Below are 25,662 nucleotides of genomic sequence, written 5' to 3'. Positions count from 1 at the left end.
CTTTATAGGGCAAGACTAGCACTTTGAATTGTGCTTGGAAGTGGACCGGCAGCCAGTGGAGCTGACACAACAGGGGGGTGGTATGCTCCCTGTATGTGAACATATCTGTCTTTTCACAAATTAGAATGGCCTCTGCAGTGTGATGTTCAAACAAACTTTAGCATCTTATGCAACTACTAAACTTATTGTCCCTTCTACACTGCCATATAAAATCCAGATTATCTGCTTTTAACTGGATTATGTTAGTCTACACTGCCATATAATCCAGCGCAAAGCAGATAGTCTGGCTTTTACTTTTGAGCCTTGTGTTTATGATGTAAGAAACATGCCAAACACTAGAGAATATCATTTACTCTCCAAAAGTAATGTTATCATCCAAACCAACAGCACCATCTAGTGAAGCTTGCATAGACAGCATGGTTTTGAAATCTGAAGTTGCACTGTCAGTACTGAAATGTTCATGTTATTGAATTAAGAAGTACCTTTGTTTGGTATTGGTCCCAAAAGGATTCGAGCAAAAGTTTTTAGAATTCTTACTGTGTACTGCACGCTTAATCAATCAATTTGATTAGGAAGTTTATCTCTCATTTTTCTTTTTTTTCTGCTAAAATTTGAAGGAGTTATATGTATTAAAACCTTTTTGTATCAGACCACTAATCTACCTATCTCAGTTCTCTCTATACTAACTGCCAATGGTTATCCAGATTTTCTAACTAGTGTGTTTTTTCAAGCCTTCTCTGGAGGCGGCAGAAGATGAACACTGGCCTATTCTGCATACAGAGTACTTCTTTCTCCATAACATGTTAACTGCTAAGCTGTTTGTTTGATAAGGAATGTTTAAAATACCACCAGATCTGCCTTTGTGAAGCTGAATCCCAGTATAATATGTTCTGAAAAATCATCAGGGGTAAATAATATGAAGTACTTCTTTCAGTAGTCCATGATCCGGTTATATCCCAAATAGACTACTGCAACGTGCTCTACGCAGGGTTGCCTTTGAAGACTGTTCAAAAGCTTCAAGTGGTCCAACGGGTGGCAACCAGATTTCTCACTGGAGCGGGGTACAGGGAGCACACAACCTTCCTGTTATGCCAGCTCCACTGGCTGCCAGTCTCCTCCGAGTACAATTCAAAGTGCTGACTTTAGCCTATAAAGTCCTAAATGGTTCCGGCCCCGGGTACCTGTTTGAACATGTCTCCCATTATGAACCATCTCGGAGATTAAGGTCGTCTGGAGAAGCCCTGCTCTCGGTCTGACTTCCTTCACAGGCTCAGTTGGAGGGGACGAGAGACAGGGCCTTCTCAGTGGTGGTCCCTCAGCTATGGAACTCCCTCCCCAGTGAGATCAGATCAGCCCCTTTTCTCCTGACCTTCCGGGGGGGGGGGGGGGGGACATAAGGCATAGCTTCAAGACCAAGGTTTTGACAAGTAATTGGAACAGTGCAACAAGTGACTATGAAACAATGTGATAGACAATGAAATGGTTCTGGGTTATGTTTTTGGCATGATTTTAATTGTTTTAATAATTCTGGTTTTAATTGTAATTATTATTTGATATATGTGTTATGGCATCAGATTGCTGCCTGTTGGAAGGCTGGGTTGAGTCCTCTCCAGGGTAAAAAAGGAGGGATATAAATATGGTAAATAAATAAATAAATCAAAACATGGTTGATATAGGAAAACACTACAATTATATTTCCATATGAACACTGAGCATCAGACTAAAATTTCCAACCAGTTCATTGGGAAACTTGAGATATGCATGTGGCAGTAGTGCAGCCCTAGGAGATGTGTAGGTTCAGACTGTGAATAACAAAGTGAATTTACTGCTCCAAAAACTAAACTTCATCTAAGAAAATGAAGCCATATCCAGGAAAAAGAAGGAAAGAGAAGACAGTTTGACCTCTAGAAGATACCAGGAAGTCAAAACAACTTTTTAATTATCCCTTTTTTTCTTTCTTTTTCTTTTTCTTTTTCTTTTCTTTTCTTTGCTAGATTTCTTTTGCTCTCGTTCTCTTCTATTTTTCTTTCTTGTCTTTACTTTTTTCCTTCCTGCTCTCTCTATTTATTTAGTTTTATTATTTTAACTGTAATTGAAACATTTAATAAAGATTATTTTTAAAAAAGAAAAGAAAATGAAGCCATATCCAGTGCTAATCCTTTCCTAATAATGAGTGTTTTAGTATAATTTCAGACCCTGGATTTAATGGTCTCACAGAGATAACCTGCCTTTTTTATGAAAATGTGTATTATTCCATTTCCTGCCAGAGGTGCTTTGAATGCGATTTTCCTGCTTCTTGGCAGAGGGTTGGACTGAATGGCCCACGAGGTCTCTTCCAACTCTATGATTCTATGTCTTAAATGGAGAAGGGTTATTTATATGGCAATTCTTATTTTATGGCATAACACATTCCTTCTTCTTTGGAGACTTCCTGAGCACTGCATTGAGTGTGGCCAAGTTCTTCAAGTCCCAAAGTCCTACCTTGAAGGAAAATTTGAAAGCAGCATGATAGAAATGCACTCATTGTAAGAGAGAATTGAGAAACCCTCACTTGAATCAGCTTCATCGCATCTGGACGCTGTAGTGGTTTCTTTGCAATGTGGCCTCCAACTCCTCCATAGATGACATCCAGCTCAGGATGTGCCTCTGAGACTAAATCAAGCAGTTTGATAAAGCTGTCATTCACCAGCACATTCTGAAACAGAGCAGACAAATGATCAGACTTAACACAGACAGAAGGGATCTTATTCTCATATTTAGGTTTGTTGAGATAAGATTCCCAGAACTCAGCTCCATTAAGTCTCTCCAACTGGTCTGCATACCACAGATAGTTGGAAGAGCATATTAGGACCATCCAGTCCAACTTTCTACCATGCAGAAATACATCATCATAGGATTCCTGATAGATGGTAATCCAGCCTCTGTTTAAAGTCCCAGAGAAGCAGCATCCACCACACTTGAGAGCAGCATATTCAACTGTCAAACAGCTTTTAGCATCAGGAAGTTCTTCCTAATGTTCAGGCGGAATCTGCTTCCTTGCAGTTTGAATCCATTGCTCTGTAACAGCATAAAACATGCTTGCTCCAGCATCAAAATAATATCCTTTCAAATGTTTAAACATGACTATCATGTCACTGCTTAACCAAGCTAAATATAATAATAATAATAATAATAATAATAATAATAATAATAATAATAATAATAACAATAATAATAATAATAGTCCCAGTGGTGATTGGCACACTGGGTGTAGTACCTAAGAACCTTGGCCTGTACTTAAACACAAAATTACCATCTACCATGATAAAACCCTGGATGAGGCAGGAAAAGAAAAATATATCTAATCAATCAGTCAATCAAATAATCAATCAATCATTCAACCAGCTAACAGTGTAATCCTAACTCAGTAGGTGGTCTAAAAGCCAGCTAAAATGATATTAGGGGTTGTATCACATTAAAGAAATTCTCCATCCTGACACAATTCACTGACACAACCGGTCCAGTGCCCACTGGATCTCTTCACTTTTTTTTGTCATGTCAGGAGCAACTTGAGAAACTGCAAGTCACTTCTGGTGAGAGAGAACTGGCCATCTGCAAGGACGTCTTCACATAACACACATCTGCTTCCTGCTTCGTGCTGGTTCCGTTGGCAAAGTGTGGTAAGAGGGGGAAACCTGAACATGGGACATTACCCATTTTCAGGTTGAGAATCATGGGAACAGCAATGAAGAATCCAGAAAGGTACGCTTTCTGGCGTGTGATGGGCAAGCGGATGATACAGGTAATGTGGGGTGCCAGGTAACAGATTCACCCCACTTCCCTACGGGTCCCCCTGCTATCCCCTGCATCAAGGAACTCAGTGTGATAAGGTCCTGGCTCAGCTGAAGTACTGACTCCAAATTTCAGTCCTGTCAGAAGAGATCTGGATCAGTTGATGGATCATGCTCCAGAATTTGATTTTGATGCAGCTCATATTTGGTTTCCATGTGTTGCAAATTGCTTAAATCAACCCATACCTGTTCCTAACTTTGTGCCAACAAAGGAGCTATGCATCTAAGATGATGAGATTTATTCATAAATGTGACATAACTTTGGCTTCTCTCCAACTGCAGCCTTCACCATCTTCAGCCCTTCGGTCAGCAGATCTCAGCCCTTGTGCTGCCGATCTCTCAACTGCCAAAACCCTGAGTTTAAGTGGCTTATGCTGGCATTAGGAGAGCCAATTAAGCTGCCATAAGTGCCTTGAAACTTAATCTGATACAATCCAACAGGCCTGTCTTTGAGGTAGAATTGCATTATTTATTTATTTATCATATCAGAAGCAACTTGAGGGAGAATTGCACTGTAACTAACTTATTAAAATTCAAATTCTGAGTCCAGGCAATCCAAATTCAGCATCTAGAAAATGTGGCTTCTGTCTCCTACAAATACATAATTCAATACATACTTTTATCTTCCATGCTGATTTTCTCCCTCAACTTTTTGCTAGTTTGCATAATAGTTTGCTTCTTATGGAAAATGTTGTGGGCTCGTCTATAACTAGGATTTCTGGTGAGCCCCCTGTGGCTCTGGCAATTTTAGCAAATCAGGCTCATAAACTATGCAGCAAATTTACACAAGATAGAAGAGTAGATGTCTTCTTTTAAATTACATTACCAAGAACACTTGGGAAGCTAAACCCAAAAATGTATTCTGTGCTCTGTTGGGTATCCATGAAAGCTGATACTTGCAATAAACACTAAACTGTTTGGAGCAAAAGATAAAGATGTTTATTTACATTGAGCAAGAGAAATACAAAATTGGGGGGGGGGGGTGTCTTCTAGCTACAAGGCATGGAGGAAGGGATTCTGGATTGGCAGTGGAAGGTAAAATGAAATTGTTCTGAGAATGCCAGTGTATTGGAAAGGAAGAGAAAGATTAGGCAAGATAAAGAGAGCACTCTAAGGGGCCTTAGCTACTATACTCAAACACATTGGTTCCCAACCTTTGGGCCTCCAGGTGTTTTGGACTTCAGCTCCCACAGTTCCTGAGAGCTGGTAATCTGGCTAGGATTTCTGGGAATTGAAGTGCAAAATACCTAGAGGCCCAAAAGTTGGGAACCACTGCTCTAACACGATTGCTCCCTGTAGAAATACAGATAGCATGGTTGCACTCTAATGCCAACATTTTCTTTACTTTTGGTATAACTGGAGCACATATACAGTGCTGTTCAAGAATCAGTAACTGAATCATAGAATCGCCATAAGGACCCCCCTCCCTCTCCGGTCAACCTCCTGCCATGCAGGAACACACAATCAAAGCACTCCTGACAAGTGAGTGCTGGAAGTAAGAGCAGAAAGATCCCTGGTAAAACTGGGATGCCTGTGTTTCTCTTTCAAGAATCCTCAAAACGAGGGCAGAGTTATTCCTTCTGTGAAGTAGAATCCACTGTTTCACAGAAAAAAATTCAATATTCCCTCAAATCACCTCATCTCTTAAAATTGTCTCATAAGCAGCAAGACTAACTTCTAATGTTGTTCATTGGGTACCCCCCCCCCCCCCACCCAGAATCCAATATACTATCTGACTTGCAAATAAATCCCACTGAAGAAGTTGCCATTTACTTAAAAGTAAAAAAGGAGGGAAAGTTAAATATGAAGATCAGACATTCTAGAACTTTTCTCTCTCAGGCTGTCATCTGGCATCCTTGCCATGAGACATTGCTTCTGATGTGTGTGTGTGTGTGTGTGTGTGTGTAGCACAGAATCACAGATAAAATGTTGCAAATCATTCATGTAACTGAGGAAACGGAAGAACAATCATATTGAAACTCAGTTCATTCTTATCTGGTCAGAAGAACAATCATATTTAAACTCAGTTCATTCTTGTCTGGTCAGATTTTTTTTAAAAAAAAGAGTGCTCGAAATAAATAAATAAACAAACAAACAAACAAACAAACAAACTTATTCTGCCTATCTCCCCAGGGGACTCAGGGTGGATTCCAACATACAAAAAGGCAAACATTCAATGCCTTGGTAAAACAACAAGTACTGACATAATAATCCCGAGACACTTTTGAATTGTGGTGCTGGAGGAAAATTCTGAGAGTGCCTTGAACCGCAAGAAGATCCAACCAGTCCATACTTCAGGAAATAATGCCCGACTGCTCACTGGAGGGAAGGATATTAGAGGCAAAGATGAAATACTTTGGCCACATAATGAGAAGACAGGAAAGTTTAGAGAAGACAATGATGCTGAGGGAAATGGAAGGAAAAAGAAAGAGAGGCCGACCAAGGGCAAGATGGATAGACAGTATCCTTGAAGTGACTGGTTCGACACTGAAAGAGCTGGGGGTGGTGACGGATGACAGAGAGCTCTGGCAAGGGCTGGGCCATGAGGTCACGAAGAGTTGGAATTGGAAGTGACTGAATGAATAAACAACAAGCCCACATATAATAATAATAATAATAATAATAATAATAATAATAATACTTTATTTGTATTCCGCCCTATCTCCCCAAGGGGACTCAGGGCGGATTCCAGCATAACAATGTCAAACATTCAATGCCTACATAAAAAAACACGATACTAACATAAAATCCCAGAAAACCCCCACATACAAAAGTAACATTAAAACCTAACATCAAATTAAGACCTAACATCAGTAAATTAAACCTGACATCAATAAATTAAACTACACATAGTCAGACAAAATTTTATAATAACATAAATCTAAACAAAACATCCACATTAGTGTACAACAGCCAGCAAGGATACACAAAATGGCATGGGTTGGTTATATGGTCAAATGAGGTCATTGGATTGGCTTGGACCAAGAAAGCCCAAATATAAAAAGTTCTCAACCAGAGGCCTGGCAGTGATCTCTCAACCATCCAGATGAAAAACACATTAGAACCTAACATGAGTAAATTAAACTAAACATAATCAAAATTAAAATTATCTAATGACATAAAATCTGAAACATAAAACATCTACAATTGCTTTACAGGGGCCAACTAAAGTTCACAAAATTATTTGGGTTGATTGTGTGGCCAGTGATGATAGCTGGACTACCAACATTCTCCCAACACTAGACTTCTCTTACTGAGATGTTGATTTCTTCCATTCTGGATTTTGAATTCTTCTTAACTGCCGTGACCAGAGCAATTGCACCTTCTACTGTTATGGGATTGTGAGACATCTATGAAGAAAAGAAATATAGATAGTTGATTAAGCCAAAAATTGAAAGAGGTGTGCTGGAAATTTACCATGATCCTGATACTGAGAGTTGCTTTGAATCAGGGCATTGGACTTATTCCAGTTGACATGGACATTTTGTGGCCGTAGGCAATTCGTGAGCTTTTGGTCTCAATTCTCGATCTGATAGAGCTACAAGCAGGAGGGATGACTGTAAGCAAATAGAAAGCATTGACCATCTACTTGCTTACAATGGATGAGAGAGGTAAACAGAGGAATGGTGCAATCAGTAACAGGAACCTCTAGAACAATGATTTCCAACATTTGGTACTCCAGGTATTTTGGACTTCAGCTCCCACAATTCCAAACAGCTTGTAAGCTGTCTGAGATTTCTGGGAGTTGAAGTCCAAAACAACTGAAAAACCAAAAGTTGGGAACGAGGACCAAAAGTTGGGAACCACCACTCTAGAAAGTGGAACACAAGGAGTAGTAGATCATAGATACGAAAAATGTTGTCAGTAGTGCACAGAATGGGCTAATTATGGCCTTCCTCTCCTGTAGAAAATGATACATTTTGAAGTGCACACTAGTCTTCATAGCAAGACCACCAAGCTGAGAACAAAAATGAAGGAAGCTATTTTAATCCAAATGCATGCCTGTGGTCACATACCAATTGCTTTTAGCAATATATTGTTGCTTGGAAAAATTCATTTCTGTCCTCAGCTAAGATGAGGATTGCAGGTAAGCTTTAAGTAGTTGTCAAATGAGGTCATCATCAAAACATCTTGTCACATGGAGCCTGCATGTTATGACTTCCTTACATTGCCATCCTAGAACTGCTAGACATTTCCCTGGTGCTACATCAGACAGATGTGGGTTGTGCCCATCCTTTGCTATCTGCTGTACTGCAGCAACATTAAGTCTGTGAAGCACTTTTGGTTTTCAATTAAACCTGTGTGGCATAGTGCTTGGAGGAGTACTGGGGAAGAAATGTGTGGTCCTCCAAATATTGTTGGATTGCAACTTCCTTCAGACCTTACCAGTTATTTATTTATTTATTTATTTATTTATTATGGACATTTATACCCCGTCCTATTTCAACCTCTGCAGAGGGACTCGGGGTGGCTAACAAACCGGCACCCCGTGGTGCCCACATCAAAACATAAATATACAATTTAAATAACAATATAACAAAACAGTATAAAACAGTAAAACTCAGTCGAATAGTAAACAATCACCAGTTTAAGTCTTTGTCCAAGGAGCAGTCAATCAGTTCCATAAAAGCCTTCATGTCAGCAGGTTAACCTAATCTACAAAGGCCTGTGTCCCATTACCAGGATTGCACTTGCTTCTGAAAGGTCAAGAGGGATGCAGCAGATCTAATTTCACTTGAGAGGCAGTTCCACAGCCAAGGGGCCACCACAGAAAAGGTCCTGTTCCTTGTCCCCGCCAAACACGATTGCGATAATTGGGGGGGGGGACAACAAGCAGGGTCTCCCCGGATGATCTCAGGGCCCTAGGAGGATCATAGTTGCCATACTAGCAAGGGTTGATGAGAAGTAGAGTACACAAACACATGGAAGACCACAAGTTGCCCATGCCTGGCTTAGTGCAGTAGCTTGTAACAGAGTTATCCAATTCAAGACCCCACATAAAACTCATTGAGAGACTTTTCTCTCTCTCAGCGTGTCCTTCATTTTAGGATTGTTGTATAGATAAAATGGGAAGAGAGGCCCATGTGCCTTCACTAGCTTCATTAGCTCATTGGAGGAAAGGCAAGCTACTCTACAAATGGAACTAATGCATTAATAAATAAATAGAATATTCTTAAGCATGTGGTTTTTGGAGCCTTGCCAATTACTGTATGTCTAATTGTAGCATTGCTGCTTTACTCCCTCAAGAAGTGAAAATATGGAAATGCATCCATCATCTTCCTATTTTAGTGGCACTTAACATTGTTTTTAATAGTATGTTTTTAATTTGCTTTTAATTTTACTGGCAGTTTTTATTATATGACTTTTGTAGCTTTTGTAAGCCTTTTTGAGTCCCAAGGCTGGGAAATGTGATCTATAAATAAATCACATTTCTGAACATAGCGGCTAAGAAAGTGCCTCTGTTAAAATGATGGATTTATTTTACAAAAGTTCATCCTGAATGTGGGAACAAAGTCAATCTAGACTTCAATATTATCAAATCTGGGACCTAGGCGTAAACTAGTAAGGGAGTCAAGGAATTGGTCCAGCTGCTTTTGCCAAACCCAAAGGTAGATCTTAGCTGTTAACTGACACAAAATCACTCCTTTTAGGACTACTATAATTAACACACTTTTGTTTTTATTTTAAAGCACATTACACTTTTATGCCCTGGCGAGTTAGCAACTCTAACCCAATCAAACCCCAAACCTGTGTGGGAAATATCCTTTTCCATCACCTCAGTTATACTGATAAAGTTACGAAAATCCCGAAGTTATTAAAACATTGTGATCTTTCAGATCCTCTTTTATTTTCCTTCCTTTTTATTCTTCAGTATATTTGACTGCTATAATTTTCAAACAGTCCTTGGAGCTCTGAGATCTCTAGAATATTATGCTTTTCAAATTCTGCCAAGAGCTCAGAGGTTGCAGAAAATAGCACTGATGTCAATAGGGCTCACACAGGCCATGTGTAGCCAACATTAGTTTTTTCCACAAACCCAGATTGAATGAGAAAATGAAATCCTACCTTCAGGATTCTAAGACTTCCATTAAGTTCCAATCCTTTGCACAGCCTCATAGTCCCCTCATTGTTGATGTGGTTGCTGCTGATATCCAGTTCATTTAATGATGTGTTGACCTTGAGAGCTTCTCCAAGAGCCAAAGCACCCTCATTTCCAAAGCCATTCCACGCAACGTTAAGTACCCTCAATGTTCCATTTGCCTCCACAAAGACAGAAAGGAGACATCAACATTCACCTGTGGTTTTACTTAGGTGTCTTTGCATTTCCCCCCTGGAATTAATTTTGATGCAGGGAAATGTAAAGATATTTTGAATTAAAATGTATTTCATTCTTTGTTGATTTAAGTAAATATTTTAAATTATCTCAAACCGTTTAAGCCGGTTTTAAACTGTCCTTATACGAATATTAAATTGTTTAATAGTTTTGTAGTCTGATTAAATTTTTATTATTGTTTTCAATTGTTTTCAATCAACTAAATCAATTTTATTGTTCATTACTCTCAGATCCTTGGATGTGAATTGGGGTGTAATTAATTAATTAATGTGAGTAATTAATTTCAAATTAATTACTGTACTCCAATAAAATAAATAAGTCTTATTATTACAATATAAAATAAATATTGTCTTATTTAACATCAAAATCTCTATCTAATAGTTTATCTTAGGTCAAAGCTTCATCTTAAACCAAAAGAGTCAAAGTTTGCTGTATATACTAATGTACACCTTAATCTCATGTATAGGTCGAGGACAGGTTTTGGAGTCAACATTATAGATTTTGATATGACCATGAATAAATCTAGGAGAGGGGAAAGCACCAGTGCCACCTCAGGACACCTCAATGCCAGCAACTGCTGCTGCCATTTTCTCCTTCTAGGCATTCATGAAGGCCAGAAGAAGCATCATAGTGGAAAGTAGAATCATAGAGTTGGAAGAGATCACATGGACCATCTAGTCCAACCCCTTGCCATGCAGAAAAGCACAATCAAAGTACTCCTGACAGATGGCCATACAGACTCTGTTTTACAGCCTTCAGAGAAGGAGCTTCCATCACTCTTCGAGGCAGTAGATAGGACTGGTGCTTTTAGGTTCTCCTGGGATGAACTAAGGTATCACCACTCTACTCTGAGAAAGGAATGGTTCCTTTTTAAATAAGAGTCTAAGATACAGTACTTACACTGACCCATATACAAGTCAGTGGTTTTGACTGATTCTTTGATTGAAATGTCTAGACTTATACATTTGGGCACTCTGTTTTCCTATTCATCCTGAATAGCTATCTAGATCCTATTTGTTGTTGTGTGCCTTCAGGTCACTTCTCACTTGCAGTGATTCTGTCATAGAGTTATCTTGGCAAGATACATTTAGTAGAAGGCTGTAAACATGTAACTTGCCTAAGGCCTCTTAGATGGTACTCATGGCCAAGCAGGGATTTGAACTCTAGCCTCCAGAGTCATAGTCCAATCTTGAGACCACTATATTGCATTAGCTCTCCAAGGATCTGCAGTACCATCATTTCACTTATATTCCAAATTAAACGGTATTCATGGACATTTGGTCTTTAATCAGTATCAAAGATAATATATAGTAACATAATATACAGTATACTATACTATACTATACTATACTATACTATACTATACTATACTGGTAAAGGTTTTCCTCTGACAGTAAGTCCAGTCGTGTCTGATTCTCGGGTGTGGTGCTCATCTCAATTTCTAAGCCGAAGAGCCGCCGTTGTTGTCTGTAGAAACCTCCAAAGTCATGTGGCTGGCATGACTGCATGGAGCGCCGTTATATAAACTCATATATAAACTCATAGTTTACTATAAGCTTTTTCTAAGTGATAATAAGAATCAGAGCCAGTTTGTTACTGTAATAGAGCAGCTGTTATGTGTTAGTTGGGCATGTTATCAGGCATACTGTATAAAAAAAACAATGCTCTGAGCTAGCAGACACTGCAGTTAGGTGGCAGCTGGTCGCTGGAAGCTGATATCAACGCTGATTTCATAAAGAAGAAAGAAATTAAACTGTTTATTGCTTTAGTTTCCTGTCATCATATCAAGAAGAAATCTACTTACAGAAGAAGGTGTTTGTTTTTATTCCTGTGGCCAGGACAACTACAATGAACTGTTTTGTAACTTTGTCATTGTTAGTGAATGATTTGTTTACTTTAAAAGCACAACTGACTCAAGTGTAATTTTTGTTTATCAGGACTTGAGTTCAGGACTACACTGCATAAGAAGGGGTTAGTATATCTTTAAAAGGACATGTGCTCATAAGCTTCCATACTCTGCTAGTCAGGCAATATTGTTGGAGTACTAACATTGGTCTGACAGTAACATGTAGTGTATGTATGTGTGCATATGTATGTGTGTGTGTGTGTGTGTGTGTATCAGTGGTTCTCAATTTGTGGGTTGCAGGCCACTGCTGTGCCGTGAGATCTCAAATAAGATCTGCAGCTCTAGATTATTAAATTATGTGGGCAAGCAGATGGTGACTACTGGATGACATATATTCTGCATCAGAAACTAGAGCTGATGTGGTCTACCCAATGCAATTTTCTGAATCAGCACCCCAAATAACCAAATCAAATCTAAAGTTGACCAAAAACTGATTCGTAACCCTTATGTTGGTCAGTACTCCCTGATCAAACTGGTCCCTGCTCAAACAAAGGTTGGGAACCACTGGTGTATATGTGTGTAGCTAGCAAGCTAGATGCATATATATATTGTAAGGAGCATTACAGAACCAATGTGATGTAGTGATTTGAGTGTTGCACTATGACTCTGGGCATCAGGGCTGAAATCCTGACTTAGTCATGAAATACACTGAGTGACCTTAGGCAACTCACACTCTCTCAGCCTCAGAGGATGACAGTGGCAAAGGCCAACTTCTTCTGAACTAATCTTACTAAGAGAACCCTGAGATAGATCACTATAGGTCAGAAATTATTTGAAGGCACACAACAACAACAACAAGCACACACACATAAACACACACACATATATGCACATGATTAATATCGTCTGTACCTACTACGTTGATAACTTTATTCTCCATGAATTAGTTTAATCCCATTTTAAAGCCATTGATGTTGAGGCCCGCCACCACTGCCTTAAACATTTTCTTTTCCCATTTCCCTCTCGTGCTTTGATGTTTGATGACTCTAATCTTTGTGAATTCTAAGGCAAGCTGCCCTGACCTGCACTTCCTCTAGTAAAGTTCAGTTCAAAAGCTAATTATTCTCTGAATTTTTCAATCACATTATTACCCCAAAAAGCTACCCACATGCCTTTTTAAAAAATCCATATTTTATGATAAAGTAAGGCCCTAATTATAAAGGAAATGCCACTGGGCTGCTGGCTGAAGAAGCGACAGACCTTTTTGTCCCCATTAGAAGAATGCATGAAAGAGGAATTCCCTGGGTACCCCACCTTTGAAGGCAAGTTCATCCTTGCCTGACAGTTCTTTGATTTTGCCAGCCCCTTGAACACTAATCTGGTTTGGGGAATGTATTTTTCCCTCTCAAGAATACTGAGAAAAGTCTGTGCTTCATACTGTTGCCCCGATCACCCATAACTACTGAGGAAGCTGAGATGAAGGGCCAATTGGAAAGTATAGAATATTTAAAGGGTTTTGCCTTTATTTTTTGAAACATTGCCAAGGTCTTCACACTGAAGCAATGCTTAAGAGACAATATGTTAAATACATTAACCATCAACAGAGATGGTTCAAAAGATTAGGGGCTAATCTGAGGAATAACACTTCCTTTAACACATTCTGAAACACTAGCCTCTCTTTTACACCAATTTCAAAAAGAGCTTCAGTGCCTGAGAAAATCCAGATGACTTATTCATTATAATGATAGCAACCAGATAGCAAACTCTGAGTTTGAAACTTTCCTGGATGAAGTATTATCTGATAGGCTATCCTCATGTTTACTAGGCAGTGGAAGCAGCACTTCAAGGTTGCATAGGGACTGCCATTTGAATTTCCCACAATGCCCCCAAAACATCTGACATAGGGTAAATCTACACTGAATGAATGAATTCAGTTTGACACCACTTTAACTGCCATGGATCAATGCTATGGAATCCTGGGAGTTGTAGTTTGGTGAGGGATCAGCACTCTTTGACAAATAAGGCTAAATATCTTGTAAAACAACAACTCCCATGTTTCTATAGCATTGATTAATGGTGGTTAAATTGGTGTCAAATTGCACCCATTGTAGTTGCATCCATAGTTTCACTATGGAACATTAGGGAAACTTAAATGGAGGGTTGTATATCCAGCTGCACTATGTAGAGGGCCTGGGACAGTCAGGAAACTAGATAAGAAAGTTAATATCTTTCTTTTTTTTATGGACATTTGACAGCTACCGGGAACTCTCAATTCCATCCAGATAGACCTATATGCAGTGCCACCTAGTGACTAAACTATATTATTTATTATTTATTTAAAACATTTATATTCTGAGAACTAAGAAGCACTTCAATCTCTTTAGAGCAGTGTTTCCCAAACACTGGTCATCCTGGTATTTTGGATTTCGGTTCCCATAAAACCAGAGTCAGCCCTAGGTAATTTTCAACAGTAAACAAACAGTATTTTGGCGCCCCCTCCCCCCACTGTTGATTGTTTATTGCCTATTTTTTGTTTATGTGATTTATATGAATTGTATTGCATTGATTGCTTTATTGATGTTTTGTTTATTGATGTATTGTGGTCTTGACCTCATGTAAGCCGCATCGAGTCCTTTGGGGAGATGGTAGTGGGGTACAAATAAAGTTTTTTTAATTATTATTATTATTCATTCATTCATTCATTCAGCAGCTGTGAGTATGGCTCATTAAAAACCAAATGATGAGTTGAAGGAGCATGGTGGAAGATGATGTCATAGTCCCTATTAATGTCATAGAGCTATTCAGTAGTAGAAAATGCTGCCTTGGAGCATAGTGGAATCTCCTTCTCTGGAGGTTTCTAAGCAGGAGTTGGATAGCCATCTGTTGGTGTGCCTTCCTTGTGTGCTCCTGCATAGCAAGGGGCTGGACTGGATGTCCCTTGGGTTATCTTCCAACTCTATGATTCCATGATTCTATTAAATCAAAATGTACGAGGCTTTGATGTCATGAGCCCTGGCTCCTGCACACCATATGAGGGCACATAGTAACATGGTCATGGCACTGATTTATCTTATGCAAACAACACCCAAATGGATTAACACTTTGTTTCTGACTTGCAATAGCATCTAAGCAATGAGTGGTGGCGGGGCAGCCCATGCTGAAATAAATTGCTGTTGTTCCTTGGGTTTTTTTTAAAAAGTTCTAAAATTGATCAAGGCTTGATATGCACAAATATAAGTTCTTTGTGACAGACTCAGGCTACCTCTAAAGAAGAAAAATGTGTTTACTGGGTCAAGCCTGAAAACAGTTTCGCACTTCTGAAAACTATAACTCCTATCCTCATTGGTTGCATTTAAAGTCATCCCCCCTCTTGGTTTCTTGTATCTTTGTCATCTATACTCACCTTCCTTTTAATATTTTCTTCCTCCTGCAAAACACTTAAGAAGAGAGTACATCAAACACATTCTTACCCTGAGGCCAGCACTCAGGGCGACAGCCCCCTTCATCCTCAAATGATTCCAGCTCAGGTTGAGGACCTCCAGGGCTTCATTGTTTGCTGAAAGTGATGGAAAAAAGCAAAAGCAATAAATCAGAAAGCCCTTTGCTGAGAAAGCAAGAGATAAGGATGAGTGTAAAGAATCTTTTCTTTGGGATCATGAAAAAGCCAGAGGGCCGAAGACAATTGCAGGCTGTCAGTCTAACAGCCATAATATTCAACCAGTGATTTTTATGAATTGAGGAGACAGGGAAAACAATATCAGGAAAATGAATTAATTTTTGAGTAAGTTAAGTCTGGCTATTACAGGGGAAATGTACAACTCAAACAGCCTTTTCAAACGAAATTCCCTACTCTCCAACCAGGCCCATAGCCAGGATTTTGATTCGGGGAGGCTGAGTTTGATTCGGGGAGGAGGGGGCTAAGGATCTACCCTAGCAAACCTTTTGTATCGTTATCCCAATACCTCCATGCATACAGAATATATTGAGCATGGTGATCAGATCATGATATGAATAAACATAACAGTTTATATAATGTACCAGTAAGGCTACATGCCTGACTCCAAGATTCCACAGAGGAAAATTGGGACACATGAGACCAAGCAACATCAGTGTGTCGCCAAAATGGCAAAAATTATTAATAAGCTGCGTGCCTATTCAGAAATACATTCTGTTGAATTTTGTAGGGCATATTACTAGGTAATGGCTATAAGATAATAGTCTATGAACCCACTACATGTAATCAGCCTGAAATAGGGGTGGTTCCCCAATCCATCTCTTTAGATTGATGGATTCAATGGAGTTTTGTCACTTGTTATGTAAACTGTATCTGTTTGGATGTCACTTGGATCACCTTTTGCGGCCTGGACATCCAGCTTGTGAACAATGGAAAAATGCAGACAAGCAAACACTCTTAAGACACTTTTAAGTATTGTAATCTCAAGATGGTTATATGAGAGAATGCACTGGCTGTCTAATATAGGCAATCATAGATAAACAAGTATGTGTTCTCTCTTAGGGAGAAACATAAAGTTGCAGGCATTGCTATATCTAGAAATGTCTGATATATATATATATATATATATATATATATGTTTTTAACAGGCATCTATTACAGTCAGAATGGGAAATACACCATTTTAGCACAGCCTGAGTGACAGTTTCTATCAGACAAAAACAGTGCTAACAGTTTGTGCTGCCTAACAGCCACATCTGAGGGAAAAAGTAGACTCCTGTCCCTTTTACTTCTTTTTTTAAAAATATCTCTCCTATCCAAATTAACTGATTTTGTCCAATACAATAAGAGATGTTTATTTGTCTCCATTTATGTAAACAATTACTGTTCTTTCTAGAGGTGATATAACACCATGTACACTTAGCACATGGCTGCCTTCCATCAGATTACATCAGCCATCTGATTGTATCATTCCCTTTAATTGGCAACTGTTTAGGATTTATTACAGGTCAATGTTTATCTTATCTTGATAGCAGTTATATTGGCTTTCTGTCTTTAACTAGACAGTGTCTATTATCTCATGCCACAATACCCAAAGCTTTCTTCTTTTATGGTATGTTCTGTAAGCCCATCATTTTGTTTTCTGGATCTTACATTTCACAAACTAGAATGTAAATCAAGGGACAACATATGCATGCCCTTTAATGCATGCTTTTCATTTCAGAAATTCCATCATTTTCATCCAAATCGGAATTCGGATACTTTATTTAAAATTGCTTATTTCACTTTTTTTCCGAGGCACATTTGCTTCAGATACTAATTTAAGATAGGTCTGTTATACAGTAAGTAATTATTGGGGTATTGTGTCTCTTGCATGCTAGCAATGTTTACACTGGGTTGCTGTGAGGTTTTTTGGGCTGCATGGAAAACTCTGAGGATGCCTGCCATAGACATGGGTGAAACCTCAGGAGAGAATGCTTCTGGAACATGGCCATAAAGCCCAGAAGACTCACAGCAACCCAATGATTCCAGCCATGAATGCCTTCGACAACACAATGTTTACATGGTTTTCCTCTACCCATACTATATTAGTTTACCATAAATCAAATATCTCTGTGCTCCAAAGTAAAGCCAAACCCAAGTATCTTAGTCTACCTTAGGGAGTGGAAGGTATATAACTTACTGGTAGCTTAGTGAATAATACAAATAAACTTACCCAGCATCAGTCCCAGTTGCTCTCCTCCCTTCTCAGAAAACTCATTGTGACTGAGGTCCAGCTCCATCACTCGATAATTGACCTGTGAAAAAATGTGGTAAAGCTTTCCGGCCAGTAGAGACCAAAGGGTCTTATCTTTCACGAATTTCACTCATCCACTTTTAAAGCCTTCCAGGATTACAGCCATGACATCTTATGTTAGCCAATTCCACTAACAGTATCCCCTTGTCCTTCACTGTGATGGCTATTTCTCTGACACTACAAGTAATTTTGGCAGCAGATACACTAGAGAAGTGGTTCTCAACCTGTGGGTCCCCAGGTGTTTTGGCCTATAAATCCCAGAAATCCCAGCCAGTTTACCAGCTGTTAGGATTTCTGAGAGTTGAAGGCCAAAACATCTGGGTACTCCCATGTTGAGAACCATGGCACTAGAGGTTAGGAGATAACTCTGCTGCTCCCTTCCTCTACCAGTGATTCAGATCAATGCTCACCAGTTGTATGGTGGGAAAAGGTGGGGTAGTAATACAAGCTTCTGGACTTATATGCATTCAGGTCCATTTCTAGTTGCTCTGTTGGAATCTTACTTACCATTAATGATTCAGAAAAATATTGTGCTGACTCTTCCCTAAAGTTGTTTCCTGAAGAAGGAAAGAGGATGTTAACAGATAGCAAGCTGAATCCCACAAGACTACAGTGCGTGTTTATGTACCTTCAAGTTGTCCTTTGACTTAAGGTAGCCTCTCAATTTCACTGGATTTTCTTAGGCAAAGAATGCTGCGTTTACACTGACACTACAAACCACTTTGGATCCAATTGAGTGGAATCAGTTTCGCTGCATGGGTTATCAAATCCCACAGAACCTGTCCTCAAATGGTTTTATAGGCTCCCACATCTCACACACTTCCAGCAGAGATGTGCACCAGCACACTGGAAGTATATGGGGTGAAAAAAGGGGAAAGTAATAGCAGTGGAGGTAATCAGTTACCTCTTCCAGGGGGTTGATTATCTCCATGCTGCCTAGCTATGGCCTTGGAGCATTTGGGAGTCTTTACTACACTTCAGTCAAGGTGGATGTCTACAATACACTCCACAGTTAGAGGAACCAATTTCGCCCTGAATCTGGGCTACACTGCCACCTGCTGCAGAATATTTTTGACCTGAACTCGGACTTTCCTGATATTTTTTTTAATGTGTGCTACAATGTGCATTGGTGGTGTGCATTTTGTGGCTGCCATGGTTTTGAGTCCTCTGATGTTATTGGACTGCAAGAACCAGAAGTCATAGTTAGCATAGCCTGTGGTAAGGAATGCTGTGAGGTTTTCAGATTTTTTTTAATAGAAAACTCAAAGAAAGAAAAAAAATGGAAAGCTGAAAAATCACTCAGTGAGGACTGATGGGCACAGGAAGCTGCTTGTTCCAAGAGGAATAGAAACAGGAGCTAGAAGAAGGAATGGAATGGAGTATCCTGGAATAGGACATGCTTAACTGACCAACAAGAATTCTGGAGAAGAACACTCCATATGACTTATTAGTCCAGTTGTCACAATCTTGTGTCAGTCAAAGGATACATAGAGATGCCTGGTTCTAAGTAGCTCTGATAGTCACTATTCTTTAATGGCGACTGTTCTCCAAGACTGTAAGTAGAGAACTTTGTAGTTGACTTTATCAGACTATTTTAGGGGTGGGAGAGAATATGGCTCCTATAATCTCTCAGCTGACCTGGCTGTGGCAGATGAGGTAATTATGCAGAAGCCATAGGCTAAAAAAGTAGCATTTTCAAGCTGGAGTCTTTCCCAGCCCTCTAGTTCAACTTTCAATCTAACTATTTGGGAAACCTATGCAGGTAAATTATGATTATTGTAGTCATAGAAATAGTAGTTGGTCACCCTTCCATGTTAACTGGACACTTTTGCAGCTAAGAAATGTCCATCCATATTAACTGATATTACACAGATATCAGAGGAAGAAAAAGTAGCAAGTCCACTCAAATCAGCTTCTTGACCATCAGAACTTTCTAATTTAAAATGCAGACCTAATTTGCTTTTCCCCTCCTTCTATAACACCCCTTTTCTCATGTTTACCTTGCATGGCTGGAGGCAAAGACTGTCTTATTATTTATCTCAACAATTTTTGACTGAAAAGGGGTATTTTTTCCCCCAAAACTGATTTCCAACTTAGAAGCACCCTAAGGTGAACAACCCATGGTATTTTCTTGATTGCCATTGTCTTCCTCTAAGAAAATGTGACTTCCTAGGATTACTCAGTACGTTTCCATGGCCAGAGAATGATGTGAACCTTGCTCTTCTAATCCAACACTCAGACCACGCCACCACACTAATTGAAAACTAGGGGAGGATACTTTGAATAAAGATATTATGCTGTACCACTTACTGTATATACTCGAGTATAAGCCGACTTTTTCAGCCCTTTTTAAGGCTGAAAAAGCCCCCCTCGGCTTATATTTGAGTCAATGTTATTTATTATTTTACTTTATTCATTTATTTATTTATTTTTATTTTTATTATTACATTTAACATTTTACTCTATTATTATATTTATTATTTTACTTTATTATTGTTGTTATTTTTACATTTATTTTTATTATTACATTTATTATTTAACTCTATTTTTACTGTTATTATTACATTTCCATTATTTTACTGTATTATTATTATTATTATTATTACATTTATCCTTTTACTTTATTATTATTAGAAGGATACATAAGCACATTTATATTGAAGCATATTAGTATAATGGTTTAATCAGAGTTGGACAGTCTTATCTTAAATTACAATTTTATATAAATATTCAAAAACATTTAACATACAGAAGCCTCAGTTAATGTCATTGTACTGGTATCTATTTTTATTTTGAAGTTTACCAGTAGCTGGTGCATTTCCCATTCTCAGCTTGTACTTGAGTCAATGTTTTCCCAGTTTTTTGTGGTAAAATCCAGTGCCTCGGCTTATATTCGAGTTGGCTTATATTTGAGTATATACGGTAATTATGTCAAGGAAACATACCTGCCATTCACAGAAGCTAGTAAAGGATCCTTTATAGATTTTTTCTGAACATCCAAAAGCATCAGCATCATTGTGCCATTCTATATCTGTCCATAATTATAGGAAACATACCTGCAAGCTGAACAGCCCTGACATTAGAAGTATTATGATAGAACATTCTGCAGATAGCTTCGGCTCCATCTATGTTGAGGTGATTATTGGAAATATTCTGAAATGAAAGGGAGAAAAAAAAGTACAAGAATGAGTAGAAAAGCCTCCGGAGGATGGAAGTGTAGGAATGCTCTTACGGCCTTTGTGCTTTCCCATATCAATCTGTTGTTTTCAGATTGAAATATGGATCAGAACACGTTTTTACACTTTCCTGATCATTAGCAATTGAATTGTATCAATTGTATTATAATAGATTATAGTAATTAAATGTGTAGCTAATTATGAATTTAAATGTAATAGTTTAAGAGTTGTTTTTTTAAAGTCATGAGTAATGTAGAATTGCAACAGAACAGAATTAGGGGTGAACATTTTTCTGAGTTTTTCTGAGACAACATGTTTGTTACATATGAATACATGTAATATATCCCTATAATTTATTTATTTTATCAAAATAAGCCTTGGAATTTGCAACTGAGAGGAAAGGAGCAACAAAGAGGAGATTGCATGCTTAATCTTTTGCTATTGCTACCTATTTACCACTCAAAATCCTCCTCCCCTTTCCAGGTGCTTTTCTGCTGACAGGTGTACCTTAGTTATTAATACGCACAATCATAACAGCATTTTTAATGGCACTATAGTGACCATAATGGTAACATGTTAGTAACAAATATAATTGAGACTCACCATTTATTCATTTCAAAGTAATGAATAAATTAACTAGTAAACAGTAACATTTTAAGCTCTGTATGTACCCCCTGAAATCCAAATTCTGCTCCTGTCCCGCATAGATGAGGTCTAACAAGCTGATGCTTAATCTTGACAAGACAGAGGTCCTCCTGGTAGTTGTGCAGCTGATCGGGGTATAGGGTGGCAAGCTGTGCTCAACAAGGTTATAATCCCCCTGAGGACACAAGTCCGCAGTATGAGGGACCTCCTTGAACCTTGAAGCTCATGTGTCGGTGGTGGCTGGGAGGGCCTTTGCACAGTTAAAGCTTGTGTGACAGCTGTGACTGTACCTTGAGAAGCCTGACTTGGCCATGGTGGTCCATTCCATGGTTACATCCAGATTGGATTACTGCAACACACTCTACATGAGGCTACCTTTGAAGATGGCTAAGAAATTGCAACTGGTACAAAGGTTGGCAGCCACGCTTCTAACTGGAGTTAATTATAGGAAGTGCACGACCCCCCCTATTAAAGCAGCTCCACTGACTGCTGATAAGTTTCTGGTCCCAATTGAAAGTGCAGGTCATGACCTAAAAAGCCCTAAATGGTTCAAGTCCTGCCTATCTTCATGACCGTACCTCCCCTATGAACCAACTTCAACTTATGGTGATTCACTCATGAGATTTTCTTGACAAGATTTATTCAGTGGAGGCTTTCCATGGCCTTTTTATTAGACTGAGAGAGTGTAACTTGCCCAAAGGTTTCTCTGGCTTAACAGATATTTTAGTCCACTACTCAAACTACTACATAATACTGCTGAGCACTACACATACTGCATATTGTTAAACACCATTAATGCCAAATATAATTAAATAGCTAAGCAGATTGCTCAATAAAGCTCATTTTGTACTCAAATATATAAATGAATTCCCATCATCCTCCATACTGTGAAAAGTTGGGTACCATCTCCTGAATGTAGCAGTTCTCACGCAGCATCTGCACTAGGTACGTGGTCCCTTCACCCAGAATCCAGTTATCTTCCAACTCTAAGTGAGTGATGGTTGTGTTTGACTACAGAATGAAAAAATGAAAGAATAGAAATTTATAGGCAAATTAACAAAACTACTGTATATATTTACGTATACATCAACCTAACATATGTTGAGGGCTGATTTGGGGGGCAAAATTATGGGTTTTGATATGACTCCGGGCACAATTCAAAGTCCTGGTCTTGGCCTATAAAACCCTATATGGCTCCGGCCCAGCTTACTTATCCGAACGTAGCTCTCTCTACGTTCCACCTCGTAATTTAAGATCTAGGGAGGCCCTGCTTTCGGTCCCACCGGCATCACAAACGCGTCTGGTGGGGACGAGAGACAGGGCCTTCTCAGTGGTGGCCCCTCGCTTGTGGAATTCGCTCCCCAATGAGATTAGATCGGCGTCCTCCTTCTTCACTTTTAGGAAAAAACTAAAGTCGTGGTTTTGGAGTCAGGCTTTCGGCTAGTGGACTTAGCAGCACTTAGACACTGAACCTGACCACAGGATTATGACAATAGGAAACGGATATGTGATTTTGATTAGGCGACTATGTTAGTATATGAGTATGTGATTTTAATTATTATTGTTATTTTTTATGTATTTGATTTTATGTTGTTGTATTGATATTATGGTATTGAATTGTTGCCCATGTAAGCCGCCCTGAGTCCCCCCTCAGGGGTGAGAAGGGCGGGGTAGAAGCAATGTAAATAATAATAATAATAATAATAATGTATAAGTCAAAGGTCATTTTCAATCTCATAAAATATATGGCCAGCAAGCATTAGGGCCAAGTCACACATTATGTTTGCATGTGTATATATATTTGTGAATATATATATATACACAGAGAGAGAGAGAGAGAGAGAGATACAGACACATGCACACATAATGTCTCTTAGCAATATTTTTGGGATCCAGTGAATCTGGGTCGGGCTATAAATCACCACCAGCAGCAATAAGATCTACCAACCGGAAGGCTGCCAATTTGAAGCCCAGGTCAAGGTGGGCAACCAACTGTCAGCCCAGCTCACTGTTTACCTCAGCACCTCAGAAATAGCTTAGAGCTGTAAGTTGAAAAATTAGGTACCACTAAAAATTGGGGGAGGAATTTTACGACACCATAAGGATAAAACTAGAACATGATGGTGATTAAAAGGAAGGAGGAAGTCCTGATGGCTCTTCATCACAGAGGATGTAGTGACAGCCCCACCCGTGGCTGGATTTGAGCACAACCTCCAAAGGTGCCAAAAAGCTGGATGTTGACACAACATGCCTCCTTTCTATCTGTTCTGTCCTGTCTGTCCAAAGGGTATTGAATATTTGCCACGTATGTGTACTGTAATCCGCCCTGAGTCCCCTTGGGGTGATAGGGCAGATTTATTATTATTATTATTAATTATTATTATTATTATTATTATTATTATCTGTTCAAAATAAAGAGCTAGCTGATTCAATTTAATTAATTCAATTTAATATTCAAAATTCATTCAATTAAATAATAATATTGATCTTATTTATCCTCTATTAATCAAAAATTATTTTCCCTTGTCTCATTCAATAACTTATCTTTCCCAATTAGATCTCCAATCCTTCCCGATTTTCTTCAATTTTCCTTATCCCTGCCTGACACACTGCTTCTCTTCTTTCTCCTCCACTCTTTTCGTCTGCTTCTCTTCCTGGATTCTCGTCTGCTTCTCTTCCTGGTCTTGTCGTTCGTCTGCTTCTCTTCCTCGTATCTCCACTACTTTCGTCTGCTTCTCTTCCTGGAATTCCGTCTTCTTCTCGTCCTGGTTTCTCCTCCGTCTATTTCTCTTCCTCCGTATATCTATTCTGTCTGTTTATGTCTATTTGCTTCAATGAGAAGCTCAGTGTCTGCCGTTCTTGCCGCTCCGTAGCGGACTTTCTCTATGGTTCTTCCTGCTTCCTGCTTCCGCCCTTCTTTCCACCTCAGCTCCTCTTCCGCCCTTCTTCTTACTTGTTTCTCCTCTTCCCTTTCGTCACTTCCCTTCCCTTCTTCGTCACTTCCTCTGTTCTCTTTTCTCACTTTGTTTATGAAGAAGGGGAGTCGCTAGCCATAACAATATGGCGCCAAGGTCGTATATTCTTTCTTCTCTCTTTCTCTCCCCAATGGGGAGAGGGACGGAAGGGCGGGGGGAGGGGAGGGTGGTTTAATTTTCCTCTCAATTAGTTCAAAATTTATCAGGCTTCAAGTCTCTTCCCTCTCCAATTCTCTCCTCAAAAAGAACGGCAGCTAGTATTTTTAATATTATGTCCCTGATAGGTTATTTCCAAAGTTATCAATTATTTCCTTTCTTTCCGGATCTCAGTTATAATTAATCTTCACTGTCTATCACATAGATTCTTTCCTTTATCTTCCTCTCTCTCGTTAACTCCTCTATTTCTTCTTCTCAACTCTGCCACTTTATTCGTTATCCCAAATTTACCTGATGGTGAGATCTTCTTAGTGTTCTCCTCCGAGAATTCTTTTATTCTTTTTTCTTGTAATGTTGTGCGGGCTGGCTGCGGTTGAAACGAGCTTTTGCCCGATCCCAGCGGGGTGCTTGCTTCCCGCCGGCCCGGACCCTCTCGGCCCCCCTCCTTGAGGGAAGGGGGCTCTTGGGGTTCTACGAGCCTTCTGCGGGTTCGCTACACCCTTGCCTTCGATCCGGCAAGGGTGGGGGAGCTATAAGCTCACCCTTCGGCACCTCTACGCTGGTCCCCCGTCGGAGCTCCCTCTCAACGAGGCTTGCCCGTCGCCATCACCCACCGGAAGCCCGGAATCAATTAAATTGAAGTAATTTTGAACCAAATAAATTTTAAATAAAATCAAATAGATAAAATTGAAGAAAACACATTATATACATACATATATATATTTAAATTACAAAGCTAAGATATTAAATTAATAATAAATAAATATTTGGGGATATATACTGGAAAGTTAATGAAATAGAAAATATAAATTGATCAGAAATTGATATTGCAAACAATAAAGAGTAGATGTCATCAAAAGGGAAACAAGAGAAGGAGAAGATTCAGATAAGAAGAGGATCACTCGATACCAGCCTCAACATGGAAAATATTTTGAAAGAAATTAAAAAAT

The 25,662-nt window shown here is 39.1% G+C and overlaps 1 protein-coding gene across 1 annotated transcript in view; it reads right to left on the bottom strand.

Moving 5' to 3' along the window:
* LRRC74A (leucine rich repeat containing 74A) overlaps positions 1-25,662 on the bottom strand; it is a 39,713-nt gene that overhangs the window by 4,003 nt on the left and 10,048 nt on the right. Inside the window, exons 4-11 of the mRNA XM_060754890.2 lie at positions 22,485-22,592; positions 20,817-20,913; positions 18,268-18,317; positions 17,680-17,761; positions 15,481-15,566; positions 9,897-10,091; positions 7,085-7,180; positions 2,552-2,695 (exon numbers count right to left, since the gene is read on the bottom strand). Coding sequence (XP_060610873.2) covers positions 2,552-2,695; positions 7,085-7,180; positions 9,897-10,091; positions 15,481-15,566; positions 17,680-17,761; positions 18,268-18,317; positions 20,817-20,913; positions 22,485-22,592 — 858 coding nt within the window. The remainder of the gene's footprint in view (positions 1-2,551; positions 2,696-7,084; positions 7,181-9,896; positions 10,092-15,480; positions 15,567-17,679; positions 17,762-18,267; positions 18,318-20,816; positions 20,914-22,484; positions 22,593-25,662) is intronic.

This window comes from Anolis sagrei, chromosome 1, assembly GCF_037176765.1.
Source record: "Anolis sagrei isolate rAnoSag1 chromosome 1, rAnoSag1.mat, whole genome shotgun sequence".
Taxonomy (NCBI): domain Eukaryota; kingdom Metazoa; phylum Chordata; class Lepidosauria; order Squamata; family Dactyloidae; genus Anolis; species Anolis sagrei.
Note: the sequence above shows the minus strand (reverse complement) of the source record. Positions and strands in the feature narration are given on the sequence as shown.